The 19,284-nt window shown below is 38.9% G+C and overlaps 1 protein-coding gene across 2 annotated transcripts in view; it reads right to left on the reverse strand.

Moving 5' to 3' along the window:
- The window catches only part of PELI2 (pellino E3 ubiquitin protein ligase family member 2), a 180,603-nt gene that overhangs the window by 16,943 nt on the left and 144,376 nt on the right, over window positions 1–19,284 (reverse strand). For both annotated transcript variants that reach the window (XM_006736047.2, XM_081830473.1), the window contains 2 exons: window positions 13,029–13,130; window positions 3,063–3,260 (listed from right to left, as the gene is read on the reverse strand). In XM_006736047.2, the coding sequence (XP_006736110.1) occupies window positions 3,063–3,260; window positions 13,029–13,130 (300 nt within the window). The remainder of the gene's footprint in view (window positions 1–3,062; window positions 3,261–13,028; window positions 13,131–19,284) is intronic.

Raw genomic sequence — 19,284 nt, forward strand, 5'->3', positions numbered from 1 at the left:
TAACATAACATAATAAAATTAAAAAAAAGAAAAAAGAAAAAAAAGAATTAATAACACCAATCCTCCTCAAACTCTTCCAAAATATTGAGGAGGAAGGGACATTTCCAAACTCATTCCCTTGATACCAAAACCAGATAAGAAAATTATAGACCAATATCCCTGATAAATGTAGGTGTGAAAGTTCTCAACAAAATATGAGCAAATCAAATTCAAGAACGCATTAAAAGGAGGGGCGCCTGGGTGGCTCAGTTGGTTAAGCGACTGCCTTCGGCTCAGGTCATGATCCCGGAGTCCGTGGATCGAGTCCCGCATCGGGCTCCCTGCTCGGCAGGGAGTCTGCTTCTCCCTCTGACCCTCCTCCCTCTCATGCTCTCTGTCTCTCATTCTCTCTCTCGCAAATAAATAAAATCTTAAAAAAAAAAAAAAAGAACACATTAAAAGGATTATACACCATGAGCAAGTGGGACTTCCCTGGGGATGCAAGTATGGTTCAACGTATGCAAATCAATAAATGTAATACATCCTATCAATAAAATGAAGGATAATCACGTGATCATCTCAATAGCCACAGAAAAAGCTTTTGACAAAACACAACATCCTTTCAGAATAAAAACCCTTACCAGATTGGCTACAGAAGGAATATATCTCAACATAATAAAGGGCATATATGCCAAACCTACAGCTAACATCATACTCAATGAAGAAAGACTGTAAGTGTTTCCTCTAAGATCAGAAACAAGACAAGGATGCCCACTCTCACCATTCCTATTCAATATAGTGCTACATGTCCTAGCTAGAGCAATTAGGCAAGATAAAGAAATAAATGGCATATAAATTGGAAAGAAAGAAGTAAAACTATTGCTTAGCCCTATTTGCTAATGATACAATCTTGTATATTGAGAATCCCAAAGAAGCAGTCAAAAAGCTGTTGGAATTAACGATTTCAGTAAAGTGGCAGGACACAAAACCAACATAGAGAAGAAAGTTGCATTCCTTTACACTAATGATGAAGATGAAGCATTTGAAAAAGGCCTAAAGAAAACTACCCATTTACAACAGCATCAAAAACAGTAAAGTACTTGGGAATAAATTTCACCAAGGAAGTGAAAGATCTATACAATGAAAATTACACACTTTGCTGAAATTGAAGACACAAATGGAAAGACACCCCATGTTTATGAATCCGAAGATTATTGTTAAAATGGCCATACTACCCAAATCCATCTATAGATTCAACACAATCCCCATCAAAATATTAAAAGAGTTCTTCACAGAAATAGAAGAAATAATCCTAAGCTTTATGTGCAACCACAAAAGACCCTAAATAGTCCAAAATTTAAAAACAACTACCATATGATCCAGCATTTCCACTTTAGGGCACATACTCAAAGGAAATGAAAACAGGATTTCAAGGAGATATATGCACTCCCATGTTTACTGCATTATTCCCAACAGCCAAGATATGGAAGCCATCCAATGCCCATCAATGAATGAATGGATAAAAAAAGACACTGTACGTATTATTTACCCACGAGAAAGGAGGGTAGCCTTCCATTTGCAACAACATAGATGGACCTTGAGCACATTATGCTAAGCAAGTCAGAGAAAGTACGTACTGTATGATATCACTTGTATGTGGAATCTTAAAAAGTTAAGCCTACAAAAACAGAGTAAAATGACAGTTACTGGGGATGGGATGGGTGTGGGTGGGGGAAACACAGGGAGAGTGGTAAGACTGATGGTGTTTAAAGGTACAAGCTTGTAATCAGCCACAGAGATCTAATGCACCGTGTTATGAACATAGACCATATTATTGTGCTATAGTTGCGCGATGTGCTAAATAATCCTATATTGGCCATCATTTTACAACATGTAAGTACATCACGGTAACATGGCTGTACACCTTACCCTTACACAATGTTACATGTCAAATTTATTCATTTGCAAAAAGTAAATAAAAAAACAATAAAAAGAGATAAGGAAGAAAGAGTGTCTCTGCCGCCTCTTCTTCAGCCGGAAGTGGTCATGTGGCTGGGGATTAATGAAATGCAGGAGCCGACTCTCATCCCTAAGGCAGCCTGAGGAAGTGGATTTGCCCGGGGAGGTAGGGGCAAGACAGAACGAACCTGCTTTCCTGGATGACACGGAATCACTGAATTACCCAACCCTGGAGCTGTCTTCCTTGGCGCTCCTTGTTACATGAAATAATACATTTTTATTATTGTTCAGGCCATTTAAAAAAAATATTTTATTTACTTATTTGAGAGCGAGAGTGAGCAAGAGAGAGAGAAAGAGCATGTGTGCCCAGGAGTGGGGGGTGGGAGGGCAGAGGGAGAAGCAGACTCCCCACTGAGCAGGGAGCCCAAGGCGGGGGCGGCGGGGGCTGGGGGGTGTCATCCAGGACCCTGAGATCATGACCTGAGCTGAAGGCAGACGCTTAACTGACTGAGCCACCCAGGCGCCCCTGTTTAGGCCATTTTTAAAGGCCATTTTGAATGTTTTTTTTTTTTCCCCCTGCAAAAACATCCTGATTTAAAAAAAAACAAAACTATATTAAAATTGGATATTCACTAAAACTTCTGGGTTTCATTTACATGGAAGCCTTATGAAGCCAGAAATTTTTAATCTGTTTTGTTCTGTGATATCAAACCTATATAACACCTGACATAGAACCCAGCAAACACCCAATGAAAATTTTTTGAATGAATAAATGAATGTCACTTTTTCCTTTGAACTCTATGTAGATTTGACCATTTATTTTTCCCACTGAAATAAACCCCCTTAAATCTACTATAAATACATTAAGTACAATGTCAATATACATTTTTTAAAAAGTAATTACTGTACATATACATAATACAGCAAATGTAACAAGTATCAAGTAATGACTTAATTATTTTTAGATTGTTAATAACAGCCTTTCAGACTCCACATCTGAAAACTAAAATCTCCAAATCTAACTGGAGGCACCGTGGAAGGCAGATTTTTGGCCACAATTAAATGTTATATCTGATGATAATGGGCGTTTTCCTTGAAACAATGTACTTAGTAATAGTACTTACTCCAAGAAATATGTTTTTGGAAGAGTCAAATCCGGCTGCGAATATCCGTGCGGTGTAAGGTTCGTTCCTGTCGCAGACAATCCTGCAGGCAAACCTGGATATGGTGCTCTGTGTAATCTGGGCCTCATCATTGTTCTGACTGCCAGAAATTGTGTCTGTAACAACGAAGTCGATAGGGCTTTCTGTTGATCTGCCCACCTAAATAAATCAAATGTACTCATGATTCGTTTGAAAAATATGTCACCATATTTTGTTCACATGGAATGAGTGTTCAGGATCCCTTTAACATTAACATTTATTATCTCTGCTTAAGAATTTCAAGAAAAAAATTTAGTTTTTTCCTTTTCTTGTTTAACTAAGGGAGATATTAGAGTAACCAATCATGAGATTTTAAATATTAAGAGAAAAGCTAAATTTTTTATTCTGGAGAAAAACATTAGATAGCGCCCCCCCACCCCGAGATTGTATCTCTTGGATCAGGTGAAAACATTAACAACAAATTATCCTCTACCTCACCCACCCGCTCCCCTATTTCCAGCTGGAAAAAACCAAGATTTTAAAGAACGCCAAACAACAAAGGAACTCTTGCCCGGCAGCAAGGATTGGTTTTCCCCACTAAGTGAATCCACCAGTGACTCATGGCATAGAGCAAGAATAGCCCTAACCCCGACATAGATCAAATGCCTGTTGCCATTATTCAGTGTAAACGAGAATGATGTAAAGGGCAATACAAGTCGGCCCAAAGTTTGGGATGCAGTCAGATGAAAGGTTCAAAAAGGTGGTCTTAACATTTCAAGTTTGTATTAAAAAAAAAAAAAAATCTCTCTTGGGAAAGTCTAAAAAGCTGCCAATAAATTATGTTGACTAACTTTCTTTGGTAAGATTAAATGCTTCCAGAAAGAATATATTTCATTTGGAAGATCTTACAGTTCTAAAAAAAGGTTTTCATATTAAAAAATACCAATAAGATAGGTAACTGCTCTGTCCTGTAAACTGGGAAGAGTTAAGTATTTGTTTACAAATAAAAAACTCCTCAAGACAAAATATCAAAACATTTTTTTTTTTTAGATTTTATTTATTTATTTGAGAGAGAGAATGAGATAGAGAGAGCATGAGAGGGGGGAGGGTCAGAGGGAGAAGCAGACTCCCTGACGAGCAGGGAGCCTGATGTGGGACTCGATCCCAGGACTCCAGGATCATGACCTGAGCCGAAGGCAGTCGCTTAACCAATTGAGCCACCCAGGTGCCCCCAAAACATTTTTGTAATGCTGTTCTATGAATCTCTGACCAGAAAACAGTGATACATGTTATTTATACACCATAGAGACTTTTTAAATTAAAATCATTTATATGTAAACAAATCATTTCTCACTAAGTATGACGTTAATGTTCTTTCCTAACGCTAGTGACTTTGATTAGGAAGCTGATGAGGGGAGGGACACAGGGAGCTCCCAGACATGTATGCAGAAGACCCCCAAAAGTCAATTTCTCAGGTATCTTTCACCTGATCTCAAAATTCTATCTAAAACATAAGATGTAATATATTTTTCATCCAAAGAAATAAAAGTGAAAAAATACATATTATCTTGCATTATTTAGCTCTGTTTGCTTCCTGGAAAATTATTATTAAGTTTCTTTTATAAATCTCACACATTTTCATGCATAGACTATCTCTATTAAACCAATAGACAACAGACATCTATTTTCTCTCTCTTTCTTTTTTTTTTTTTTTTTACAACCCTTGATTTCTTGTCCTAATGAAATGTGCCTGGAATAAAATAAACCTCTGGATTCACTGAAACTCATCAATGTGAATAGATGCACATTGCCTGAATGTATGCATTTCAGGTTTAGAAAACATAAAACTTGCTAAAAAAAGGCAACATAAAATCTAAATTAAGAGATATTATAAATCTTATATAATTCATCTTTCTAAAGTTGAGAGTCTTCCCTCGGCTAGATTCATTTAAAAGCTGGGTATGTGACTCAGAAGCTCTGATTCAGACTGCTTTTTTTTTTTTTGAAAGCTATTCTCTTAGCTACTTTGAGGTATACAATACAGTATTATTAACTATAATCACCATGCTGTACATTAGATCCCCAGAACCTATTCATCTTACAGCTGGAAGTTTGTACCCTGTGACCAACACCTCTCTATCCCCCTGCCCCCTCAGCCCCTGGTAACTACCATTCTAGTCTCTGCTTCTATGGTTTTGATTTTTTTTTAATAGATTCCACATGTAAGTGAAATACAGTATATGACTTTGACTTATGTCACTTTAAAATATTTTTTAAACTAGAAAAGTAACAAATATTTATTGTAAAATATTTCACAAATACAGAAAAGAATAAAAAATAACATAAAGGCTACTCTAAACTCAGGGATCAACTTGTCCTGAACCTCTGTTTCAACAAAGCTTAGGAGCGAAATGTGGAAAGTTCTAAAATTGCCTAGAGCTCTCACAAAGACACAGTCTCTGACATAATTTCGTCACCTCCATGGAAGAGGGCAAAGACTCTTCAAGCTCTGTTGTAAGCGCAAAGCTAAAACCATGCTCAAGTAGAATGTCATACAACTGTTACTGTCTACAAAGATTACTCTCTTCGGGAAAGGCCATGTATTAAATTAATGTTTTGATGAGTTAACGGAAATGGACTATAACACATGACATTTTATTCCAACTGGAACATACTGCTAGGATCGATTATTGCAAGTCATGATACCTATCTGACTGGTCATGTTTGAGTTGTTTTTCAATTCACTTCCACTTAAATCTAACCTGTGGTGTGCCAGTATAATTTTATACTTTCGGATACAAACCTCATGGTGCTTTTGCCAGAAAAACAAAAAAACAAAAAAACTAAGCCACTTTTCTACTGAAAACTCACCCGATGTGCAAAACTTGGAACCCATCCCTTTTGGGTGTTGGATCAACTCTACATTATCTTTTTTTTTTTTTTTTTTTTTGGCTTTAAAGCATTATTACTTTTATTGTAGGTACTTACACAGAATAAAATTGTGTTTTTAAATCATTTTCCTTTTTAAAATTATTATTATGTTAATCACCATACATTACATCACTAGTTTTTGACGCAGTGTTCCATGATTCATTGCTTGCGTATAACACCCAGTGCTCCATTCAATACGTGCCCTCTTTAATACCCATCACCAGACTAACCCATCCCCCTACCCATCTCCCCTCTAGAACCCGCAGTTTGTTTCTCAGAGTCCATAGTCTCTCATGGTTTGTCTCCCCCTCTGATTTCCCCCCCTTCATTCTTCCCCTCCTGCTATCTTCTTTTTTTTTTAACATATAATGTATTATTTGTTTCAGAGATACAGGTCTGTGATTCAACAGTCTTACACAATTCACAGCACTCACCATGAGGAATTCTTAATCTCAGGAAACAAACTGAGGGTTGCTCAACTCTACATTATCTTAAGGGCAGTCATGTAGACAACCAAGATGGTTCTGAATTCCATCGCTGATATTCTTATAGTAGCCAGAGGAAGGATTTTACTGACACCACACACACAGCATCACTCAGCATGTGAAATTTTTCATATATGAGAAAAGTTTGGGTTTGTCTGGTTGTCAGTCCAATTCAGTACAGGTAATATGGCACAAAGTGGCTGGAAGGGCCTCCGTCATCTTTCCTGGACCACTGGTACTCCTACCCCTGCATCTGTAACCTTATTTTCTGACTTCCTTCTGATGACAAGGATGGAATATCGCGGCTCCTACCCAAGACCAAACTCTCTCTTGATGCCTGGGGTCTCACTATTCTTCCCTTCCCAAGAATTTTGTTCCTGACGCTGTCCCCTCTCTCTCCAGAATCATTCATTTCTCTCTCTAGACTACTAGATCTTATCATCAGCTATCAAACACATTCTGGAGCTTCTCAAACTCTGTGACTCTGTGGGGATAAAAGGACCAATTTGTTTTTTAAACTTCAACTTGTCACTGATACTTTTTAAAAGTACAATCAGAATGAGTATTAGAAAAACGATCATCTGCTTTAAGGTTTCAGGTACTCTAAAAAGTGCCGTAGGTTTCCAAACTCCTCCTGGAGATTTCCTACTCAGCTCATTCTGCCCTCTTAACAGAGACTTGGCTGCTCAGTTGAGCACACTTTGAGTAGCATTTTTCCAGACTAGTCTCTCACCTTTAAAAACATATTCCTTCACTTGTAAGCAGCCCTCAAGCTATAGCCCCATTTCTCTGATTCACTTAGTGGAAATACATCCCGTAAAACCTGTCACTAGTTGTTACCCTCCCATTTCCTTACTCATCCCCTTAACTTCCCTCCTCAGCCCACCCAGCGGGAGTTTCTACCCCAGAGCTGCACTGACACCACTCTTGCAGAGCTTTTCCAGGGCTTATAATCCATATCCTGGCATATCTGTACCTGGTATTGGAATAATGAAACTCTTACAGGCTAGTTGGCAAATAGCCCCCTTCCCTGCGCTTTCTGTTCCCTCCCTAGGTAGTCTCGTCAAATTCCATTATTAGCCAAAAAGCCCTGATCTCTACCTAGAGCTTCAGACTCGCATGCCCAATCTCCACTTGGTTGTCTAATAAGCATCTCAAAATGTAAGATGTTCTAAACAGAACCTGGACTCCTCTTCAACCCCTGGATTCCCCAGGTCAATGACTGACATCCAATTTGCTCAAGCTAGAAATCAATACCAAAGAATTATCCTTGATCCTTTATTTCCTCCACACCCACGTTTAACCCTGCCTGTCAACACTCCCTCCGAAGATATCTGTAAGGAATGTAAATCAGATTATATCTCTCCCGTGCTTAACACCCCGATTTTTTTACTTGGCCTACGGGCCCCACCTCTCCAAGCTCATCTCATTTCACTGACCTCCTCCCTCACCCTGCTCCTGCCTGGGGGCCTTGGCACTTGCTGTTACTTCTGCCTTATTTGTGGTCTGTTTCCCTCCTCCAGAATGCAGGCTCCAGGAGAGGGGCTGCCTACCTCCAGTAACTAGATGAGTATCTGATACATAGCAGGTGCTCAAGAAATGAAATTGATGAATGGAGGATTAGGACAGTGACCTTGAACCCTGGGAGAGAGACAGGCATCATGTTTTAAGAAATAACTGTTTAAAAAGCAGATATTCTTTAACATTTTTTCTCACCTAGGTGGGTGCTAATAAAATGTTACCATCTAAAAGTGGTATAAACCAACTAAATTAAAAACCAACCAAACAAAAACCCAAACCGTAAGGTCCAGCAGCACCCAGGATCGAAGACCATGAAACCGAGCAATGTTTGAGGCCTCTGGTTTCCTTACCCCAAGGATCAGGATGCATTTGGCATCACACGTCCCTTTAGGGGTCTTGTAAAACATTTTGTCACTTCCTGTGACAAACGATTCTTTATATTTTACTTTCTCAAAAGCTACACTCTTTTTTTTTTCTGTCCTTTATTTACACCTATTCTAGAAAATAACTACTATGAAATTGTTGCTATACTAACTCAGACTTTCTCACTCTTAACCCATCTCTTAAATTCAGATCAAATTGATACTTTTTTCCCTAGGCAATAATATTTCTGAATTCTGAGCTACTACCTGTTTCCCAGGGAAAGGCAGCACAAGGCCCTTCTTTGGCTTGGTTTGATGTTCTGCTTTTAAATGCCCAATTAACGAGAAATCATTTTAAAGAATAATGGCTACAGTGAATAGCCCTCAACACCAAGGTCCATGCTTGAGAAACAGGAATGGTACAGTGCTTTTTGCTCGGTAACCTTTATCAATCAGTGGTGGGCTGGGGACATAAAAATGTGTAAGAGGAAGAAAAAAAAATTAAAACAAGCTTGATTTTTCAGGGCCTTCTAAGAGTTTGCTTAATTCTACTCTGCTTAGAGTGATCTGATATTAATCCTCCAATATGTCTAGTTATTTTGCAAGTGGAATCAGATTATTTTAGTAAAAATGACAAATGTGTTCTGTTTTCTTAGTAAATCTATAAATGCTTGTTGAATTACCATGCTTCATATAAAGAGGTTGAGGTGGTACTACGTAGGAGTGTAGAACTCAGGAGACATAAAACTGACTTCTACCACTAACGCTTTCTCTGCCCTTAGTAGCTAGTCACTGTTCCTTTCGAAGACCCAGATTTCTCAGCTATGAAATGCAAGAGGTTAGTATAGCATAATTCGGTATTTCTTAGTGTGGTCTATGAACCTCTGAGGGTCCCCGAGACCTTTTCTAAGGACCAGGTCCATGAAGCCAAAATTGCCTTCACAATAATACAAATACACCATTTGCCTTTTCCACTGTGCTAATGTTTCTTCTAATGGTGCTAAGGCAATCATGTGCTTTCGTGTAAATTAAACCAGTGGCACCAAACTGTATTAATGGCCACTGTATTCTTCGTGGCCATGCACTTGCAGTTAAAAATAATGCCAGTTTCACTTAAGTATGCTTTTGATGAAGTAGCAAAAAATTACTTTTATTAAATATTGAGGCTTTCAAATATTCTATATGATGAAATGGGAAGTATGAAAAAAAGCATTTAGAAGTTTATAACAGTATGGAGGTTCCCTAAAATATTAAAAATCAAACTACCATGTGATTCAGCAATCCCGTTATTGGATATTTATCCAAAAAAAAAAAAAACCCCAAAAAACCCCGAAATCAGGATCTCAAAGAGAGATCTGCTCCCCACGTTCACGGTAGCGTTATTTACAATAGCCAAGATATAGAAACAACCTGAACGTCCACCAGTGGGTGAATGGATTAAAAAAAAAATGTGGTAAAAACATCCAGTAGGATATTATTCAGCCTTTAAAACAAGGAAATCCTCACCAAGTGGCCGGTTAGCTCAGTTGGTTAGAGCGCGGTGCTAATAAAACAAGGAAATCCTGCCACATGCAACAACATGGATGAATCTAGGGGACGTTACAAACACTGCAGGATTCCAATTACGTGAGGTACCTAAAACAGTCAAATAGGGACTGTAGCATGGTGGTTGCCAGAGGCTGGTGGTGGAGGGAAGTGGGAATCATTGTTCAACAGCTCCAAAGTTTCAGTGCCACAAGATGAAGAAGTTCCAGAGATGTGCTGTCTAATGCTGTGCCTATGGTAAAAATACTGCATTGTGTGTTTGTCGAGAGGATGGATCTCATGTTAAGAGTCTCATGAATCTTTCACTCACTCTGCACTTGCAGAGATGAGAAGGGAGAAAGTGAGCCATGGGAGTGGAATGTGCACGACAGTGAAGAGTACGCGATCTCTGTCACAACATGTCCCTACAGAACAGTGATGAAATTACAGGTGCCTCTGCCGTGTCGGGTTAATTTTAAAGTGGTAAAAAATGTACCACCACAACTGTAAAAATTTTCTTGATGTGCTTTTTTTGGTGTTGAGAATCTGCTATTCTCTAGGGTAAAACGTGTGTTAAAAAATTTCCTATGTAAAAAAAAAATCTTGTCAGTAGAAGATTTATAATTTTGGAAAGTTATTAAAAAATTATTATGAAGTCCCATAAAATTAGCAGGGAAGAGTATGCAATACGTATTTAGGAAAGGATTTTCTCTGGTAGAATGAGAAGAAAAAATATTTAGAATATTATAAAATGGAATTGTATGAGGAGTAAAACCATTGTTAATATTTTGTCTAAATATGATAAATCTTACTTTTGAGGCACTTTAATAATTGTGTCTACATCTATGACTATGACTCTAGGACTGTTTAAGTTTATTTTTTTTAATTTTTTAAAAAGATTTTATTTATTTATTTGACAGACAGTGCACACACAGGAGAGGGACAGAGGGAGAGGGAGAAGCGGGCTCCCTGCTCAGCCCCTGTTTAGTTTTTTTAAAAAACAGCTAACACATTCACATGTTTCAAAAATCATAGTGTGAGGGGCGCCTGGGTGGCTCAGTTGGTTAACTGTCTGCCTTCGGCTCAGGTCCTGATATCGGGGTCCTGGGATGGGGTCCCCTGTTGAGCAGAGAGCCCAGAGAGTCTGTTTCTCCCTCTCACTCTCCCTCTGTGCTCTCTTCCTCTCGCAAATAAATAAATAAAATCTTAAGAAAAAAATCATAGTGTGCAATACCTCTCTGTGTACCACCTGCCCAATCCTCTTCCCCACAAAGGCAACTGCTTTAATAATAATCTTATTTATCCTCTTGGAACTTTTTAGTGCATGTAAGCATTATTTAAATCATTTAACTATGCTAATATTTAATAATTAATATACTACTTAATATTTAATATATTTAATAACTTAAATTTATTAACATTGAAGATTAAGTAATCTTAATTGAATATATTATCAATGGCTCAATATAATAATATTAATATTTAATTCATTAAATATGTTTGGAGCTCTTCCCATGTCCATACATAGAGCTTTTTCTTGTTCTGTTTCATAGCCTTGGAGGCCTCCCTCAACTATATGGCTGTACCTGAATTTACTGAAAGGGTCCCCTACTGAATGACATTTACATTGTTCGCAATCTTTTGCTATTATTATTATTTTTTTAAAATTTAAATTCACTTAGCAATCTTTTGCTATTAAACCATGCTTTGAGCAATGACTTCGTAAAAATGTCATTCTGCATGAATGTAGGGGTATCTCTGGGGTAAATCTCTAGAAACAGAAGAGCTTTAGAAAGAGAAGAGCTGAGTCAAAGTGTAAGCATTTTTCATTTTTCACAAGCACTTCCAAATCACCACCCCACAGAGGTCATACTGATTTATAGGACTAGGAGAAGGTTTCCCCACATCTCTGACAAAACTGTTCGGATTTTTGTCAATCTAGTAAGTGAAAAATAAGATCTCTGTGTGATTTGAATTCACATTTCTCTTTTTTTAAGTCAGGTTGAGCATATTTTCTTATTTTTCAGAGCTCCTTATTTCCCCTTTCTGATAATATCTAGGATACTGTTTGACACCTGTTTCACTATCATTTATTTAATAATTTAATGTTCCATATAGAAATGCAAAGTCTCATGGTTCCCAATTTGAGTTTGCTTTTTTCCTCATTAGCCTTAATTTTAACTTTCTATTGTTTTAAAGTACCAAATCTTAGATATATTATTAATTCTCTTCTTCTTAAATTCATGAATTTTTTTACCATTATTATTTCCTTCCTTCTGCTTTCTTTTGATGTATTTCTGGACTTTCTATTATATACCGCTAAAGCTAGTCACGAACCTCTTCTGTATTTTCTTACTGTCATTTTTTAAAGAGAACTCTTGGAGACCAATGTTTAGTTCCTTGTTCCCTCCTTCCTTGTATAATGAAAGCACTTCAGATTTTTTTTTTTTTTTTTTTTACATTTTCTTCTGAGTATGAGGTCGGTCACATCTCATGAGTTTCGCTACATAATGTTCCCATAGTAATTTTTTAAAAGGCCTAATAACTGCAGTATCGATGTCCTTTCTGATTCAAGTGTTCAAACATGGCTTTTCAAAGTGGTTGGTTTTTAAAATTTTTATCGTTATTAACGTGTATTTTTATTGCACTGAGACCTAAGAATGTAGCTTTTATAATTTCTGTCTGCAGTTTAGAATGAAGGTTTCCCCTTTAGTCTTTCAGTACCCAAACAGGAATTCATTTTTATATTATCCTCACCTCTTTCTCTGAGTACATCACCAAACACTACTGGGCTAGTTCTGATTACATATCGAAATGCAGAACTGAAGGAGAGCATGCTAAAATTTCCATGAAGAAAAGAAAGGTGTGTCCTGGGGATGTCACATAGAGCATGGTGCCTATAGTAAATACTATTGCACTGTGTCCATGAAAGTAGCTAGGAGTGTGGATCTTAAAAGTTCTCATCCCAAGGAAAAAGCTTTGTAACTCCGCGTGGTAGCAACTGTTAATAGGCCTTCTGTGGTGATTACTTTGTACTAGGCGCAAGTATGGAATCATTACATTGGACACCTGAAACTGATGTCATGTTAATGACACTGCATCCAAAAGAAAAATCAAGATGTTACCTGAAACATGTCCGTATCTTTATCATGTGTGTACTCCACCACCACAGTCTGATTCCTTGACAGAGTGTACGATATACTGTGTTGACCTTTGCAGCTGATAGCCTAATAATGAAATAAACACATATAAAAATTCAGTAAAATCTCATTTCAACAACTTAATCACAATTCTTGTAGTTAACAAATATCACTCTACCAGCAAAACCAATACAAGCCAACAGTTTTTCTTTTTTTAAAAAAAGTCAGAGTCTGTCCCTGGGGCACCTGGGTGGCTCAGGTTGGTTAAGTGGCCGACTCTTGACTGCAGCTCAGGTCATGATCTCAGGGTCGTGAGATTGAGCCCCACATCTCGGGCTCCGCGGTCAGCCGGGAGTCTGCTTGAGGATTCTCTCTCTTCCTCTCCTTCCGCCCCTCCCCTGCTCACTCTCTCTTTCTCTAAATAAATAAAATCTTAAAAAAAAGAAAGTCAGAACCTGTCCCTGCTGTGCCCTGAATTACAGAGAAGTTAACAGTCACAACTCTGGCTTTACCCAACCCTCTATCTTTGTATGAATAATATTTAAGCCAAATCAAAGTCAATTTACTAGTTTGCAAGATTTAATTTAATCATATTTCTGAAAAAACATATACTTTCTCCATATTACCTTAACTCAGTGACTGAGTTTTTAGATTAATAGGGTTTATTTAAAAATTTAAAGTTTATTTCAACACTACAGCAGTTCAGTCAATGACATTTTGTTATATTTTCCCCATGCAATAGAGATTATAATCTAGCTAAAAAAAGTCAGTGAAAAAAATGTAAGTGTTCTATAAAGATATCTATACATTATTCTAGCCAGTGATCATACATTTACATAAGATGTATAACAGAGTATAAGTAGTTGCTTAACCCAGACATTTACTAAGTTAATAAAAAAGAAAGCTAAGTTAATTTTATCTTTTCTATTTTTAGACTAAAGCTAATAGCCTTTCTTAAAGAACCTACAAACCAGTAATACAATATTCTTATTTTCTTCATAATGATATATTTGAACGCATCTTAAGCTGTGGTCACACACTTTTAAGACTTCCAAATTAACAAAGTTTATTTAAATTGTACTCCAAATTATTTCAATTACATTTTATCCGTTCCACTTCAACCTAATTTATCTTCACTTCTACTCTTTTACATTAAGTATAATAAATAAAATTTTAATGAGCCTTTCTATTAAACATTTATTGAATAATGACACTGTATGAGGACCAAGAGAGCATTTGGAAGTAGCTGGACATATAAAGCATGTTAATGAAAATGTACTCTGAACATTTATATTTGACTAATATAATTGCTTAGAGCAAAAAGTAGTACAACATTCCAAATCAACTTTGAAGTTAGCTTGGCTACTCTCATGGTTATTTAATCATCTGCCCTGAGGAACTTTGTGACTGAACTGTTTTGTTCTACGTGCTTCATTAAGACAATACAAGTATTAGAAATAATTTAAATATTTAATATGGCCAGATATCTACAAAAGACTTTCTTAGACTAACAAAAAACGTCACTAACAAAAATAGTCTTAAATTTTCATTGGTCTGAGTTAGATAAATTTAATGGTATTGACATAAGTGACATTTTTTGAAAGCCTACCTAATAGCTATTTTCAAGATAAATGGATGTTTATATTATAGTTAAGTGAAAACACCCACTTTAGGAAAAATAATTTTATTAAACTGAAACTTATAAAACTAACAATCGGGGTGATTATTTATAAACTAATTTTGGTTTCCTTAAAAAGTATCTATTGCACTTAAAAGTATCCAATTTACAAATATCTCAACTCGAAACACAAGTTTCATGACACATATATTACATAAAATAAGAAATATCCGCAAAATCAGGAGTTCACAAGTGCCATAACAGAACTCCCTTTTAAAATGTCATACATTTTTGTATGATTGTACCTTCTTAAGTACAGTGTTTCTCGAACAGTTGCTTTAACTGGAAGAAAGTCACCTGAACCTTGGAGACGTGTGGGAGAGCACCCTGCAGTGAAGTTTCTCCTATTATAACGTTTTACCTGAAAATTATTGTAATTTTTTATTCTCCTCCTATGCTGACTGGTTTTAACATCTAAACATTTCCAAACTTGCTGGGAAACTAATGCCCCGGGAGGTCTCGCTGTGCTCACCCCATTACCTGGCACAGTCCTGGGCATGCGACCCCACAGACACTTCCGCACCCCTCCAGGAAACACCAGAAATAGCCATTTTACAGGCCCTACGTCGTTGGTTCACCCAATTCTTCTGACATGTTTTACTCAAACTATTCTTGTGGCTCAGGTAAATATAAGCCCCCACAGCACATGAAAGAGGCTACTGATAGAGAAGCCATACCCAGGGACTGCTCACGGTACAGGGAAGCACAAAACCTAGGCTGACCCCTGCCTGGCCACCCCCAACAGGGGAGAAAGCACAGGGACTCGGAAGCCTTGTATGCCTGATCCAGGACACCTTGAATGGTGAGCCCCCTTAAAACTTACAACTTCAAACTTCTGCCCGCTTTTTACGCAGGCGGATGCGGCTCAGTGTGAATGACCAGGGTTAGGAAAGGGGAGCACTTTCGGGTTAGGGAAATGCTTTTTCTGAGACTTTTTGATTAAGAAAGTACCACGGGCAGGTCATGTTCCGGAAGCTTCTGGATGTAGGGAAGACGGAGAAGTGGGAAAAGAGATTCTGCAGGGAGAAACTGAATGGCTCTGAACCAACAGGTAATACACTCAGTACACTCCCCTGTGGGAGGGATGGCCATGGAACTTCAGAATTGGAGTGACAGCAACCTCTCCATTGCTTCTAGTTCTCGTAGTGATTTCCCTCTGTTAGGGCCAAGCCAGGAGAGCAGGCCTGCCAGGACAGGGTCCTGAGAGCTGGCAGCATGTCAGGCTGCACCCACAGGGAGGAGAAGCATGGTGGGGAGCTGGCCCTCAGAAGACTGGGAATTAAGCCAGGACTGGGATTTGGAGCAAAAGGTGGCAGTCCAAACCAGGCCCCCTGAGGCCATCGGTGGCATCCTCAGAAACAAATGGAGAGATGCAGACAGCCCTTGACGACACAAATTGGGCTCGCATGATCTTGCGTTCATATTAAAGCCAAGAGTGGGGCCAAATTTGGTCAGTGGCGGGGGGGGGGAATCAGAAGAGAGTTTAAGCTTGAAGTCTGTTTTTGCTTTCTTTCTGGCAAGTATCTAAGGCATCATTACACTCTTCTCTGGTTAGAGGTACCAGTTTTTTCAACAACACTTCTAACATTTAAAATAGGACTTTTGGAAATTCAGCTTCTAGTAAATTACAGATTTACTGACTTGAGTCAATCATTGCAGGTATTTTGGAAACACAAATTTCCCCAAGGTAACAAGTGGCTTTGAAACCTATTTCTGAAATATCATACAGGAAGGTAGGTAAGGCCTTCTCCTGGCACTCACTGTAATGTAGTTCAAACACAATTATTGTAACATAATGTAATTTTTATTATACCAACTCAAACTTGGAAACGAGACACTTTAAAATTGTAAGGAAAACCAGCCCAACTAGCTTGCCTGGTGGATTGTGCTGATCTCTCATATCTGCTTTTCTACAGTGCTGGGGGGGCAGGGCAGGGATGTAGTGTCTCTCTCTCTCTCTCCCCCTCGCTCTCAGCACTGTGAGTACCTTTATCTGTTCTTCCATCCCCAGCACTGAGGGCGCGGTAGGCTTTCAACCAATGTCAGAGGACTAAATGAACTGCTATAGACAGAAGATGAGATTTAGAGCTTCCTTCTTCATGTCTCCCTACCCCTCCCCTCCTTTTCATTCACAAAGGTACCCACAGGGACACCTCAGCTTAAATTTATGGCATGTGATTTTTATGGGATGAAAAATCACATTTGTGCAATTACAGATGAGACAATTACAATTACAGAATAAAGGATCCACAGAATAAAGGATTCCAGCTTTACCCAGCTTAGATAGTCAATCATTGCAGATATTCTGGATATAATGTACAAGTGTGTGTATACGTATTACCCTACAATCCCAGTTGCCCAAGCTCAGCCCCTTCTGAGCCAAGACAGTTTCTTCCTTTCTTAGCTTTACTTGTGTCACAGGGTCTGCTCAGCTCAGCCTGCCTCCGCTACCCAGGGGAGCTAGAATTGGTTGTCCCGGTTCAACTCAGACTAAATGTCAGGGACTTTTCTGAGCCCCCAGACTGTAAAACAAACATGGCTCATAATGTCTACAGAATTTTCTTGCTCCTCTAAGGTGGTAGGTACATATCTAAAAGCACATACAGAGATATCAAATATGTAATGATACTGGAAAGGCAATCCTGCAGATGCGTAACAGGATGGATACATGTCTTCATGACAGCCACAGAACTTTCATTCAAGTTGTGGAAGAGGAAAATAATCAAATCATTCATTTGTTATGAAGCAGTGGGATCAGCTCTCAGTCACAGAGCAGAAGGGAAAAGCCCACTGAGAAACTAACTGGCTTCTAGAAAATACTAATTTATTACAGTTAGGACTTAGCCTATCTAATTCAAGCTCTGTAAGGCTGCTAAGTGAGCCTTTATCAACTGTGTAGGGAGAGAAAATGGAATTCATCATTGTGACAGACATCGTTGGTTACCTACCTAATGACTTTCTCCCTTCTAGCTGAGCTGGCTTCCCGTGAAAAAGCCTGAAAATGCCAATACCAGCTCTCCTAGGCTCTGAAGCTAGCATGTGGAAATGTGACGCAACCCTGACCAGTGGGACTTTGGAGAACTCTGGTGTGGGCCGCTTGAGGCTGGGAGCCATCAGGAGAGATTCTTTCCTTTCTCTGTTACTACAATAGTACCGTGATATTTGGAGTGGAGGTGGTCATCTAGCAGCATGACAGGAAGCCAAGAGACTCTCAGGGAAGTGGACCGAGCCCTGACATCTGTGAGTTGAACCACATCTGGAGCTACCTGCTCCAGACTACTTCTGAGAGAAAAAGGAGGGTTTTAAGGCTGCTTTTAGTTGGGTATTTTGTTCCTTGTGGTGTAAAAGCATCACTGTACTCTTTGGCCCTAACTTTTTCTCCTCCTGGGTTTCCTGTTTCAGTCAATGGTACAATCGTATTTCCAGCCACCCCTACTTACAACAGCCCTCTCTTGCCACCGTTGTCCATGAACAATTAGCATTATCATCATGATTAAAGCCAGGAGCATTGACTTTGCTGCATTAAGGCAAAAATCAAATACAAATAGAAAAACAATGTGTTACATTTCAGGCTTTCTCCTCAAATACAAAACAGTTGTTGCGCAAAACTGATTTATTCCCCAAAGGAGTTTTACGACCAGCTCTTTTACAGACCAGAGCTTTCTGCTCTGGAGATGACTAGGCATCATCTAATTTGTCTTTATTGAATCTGGGTTGCCCTTAGGAACTAGCTTGACCAACAGAATGCACAAGAAGCGACATATGGGACTACTTCCAAGGCTGGATCAGAAGAAGACTGACAGCTTCTCCTTTGCACCCTGGAACACTTGCTCTTGGAGTCCCGAGCCCCCACAGAAGAAGCTTAACTACCCAGAGGCCACCATACTACAAGGTGAGGCCCTGCGGCCTGAAATGCCATGTGGAGAGAGGGAAGCCACAGAGCACCAAGACCCAGATATAGAAGTCTTCAAAGAAGCCTCCTTGGGAGTGGATCCTCTGGTTCCAACTGCCCCAAAATTCACCATGTGGATCAGAGACAAATGATCCATGTGTGTCCTGCCCCAAATTTCCGATTCACAGAATTATGAACAAAATCGAATGGGTTTTGCTAAGCTACTAATTTACCACACAGCAAAAGGCAACTGGGCCAGTCAGTTTTCAAAGCCTACTGGTGTCCGAGCATTTTGTCTGTCTCATGTAACTCATCACTTAAGACGTTATGGCTATCTGTGTATTCCCCTTACCCCTGCCCAAGGGTATGGGATTAGGTGTGTGGCCAGAGCGGGTAGCCCAGAGCCTCCACACAGAGCAGGGGTTAGGCTGCCCACGGCAGCGTCCTATGCTCCTGAATGCAGGCTAAGAGGCGGCTGTCTGTGGTTTGAGCAAATATGTATTTTTACTGTGATATCCTTCAGTTGCTGGATGAGATGTAAACAAAGCTTTGTATCAGTATTTAAAATTAGTATTTATAGATTAACACATAAAAGGAATCTGGAAGGTATTCGAAGCATTCTCAGGGGGAGGCAAAGCTACCGAGCATGTCACGTGGGCAATTTTCGGTCC

The sequence above is a fragment of the Leptonychotes weddellii genome, chromosome 9, assembly GCF_054177405.1.
Source record: "Leptonychotes weddellii isolate Sample4059 chromosome 9, ASM5417740v2, whole genome shotgun sequence".
In the NCBI taxonomy this organism is placed as follows: Eukaryota; Metazoa; Chordata; class Mammalia; order Carnivora; family Phocidae; genus Leptonychotes; species Leptonychotes weddellii.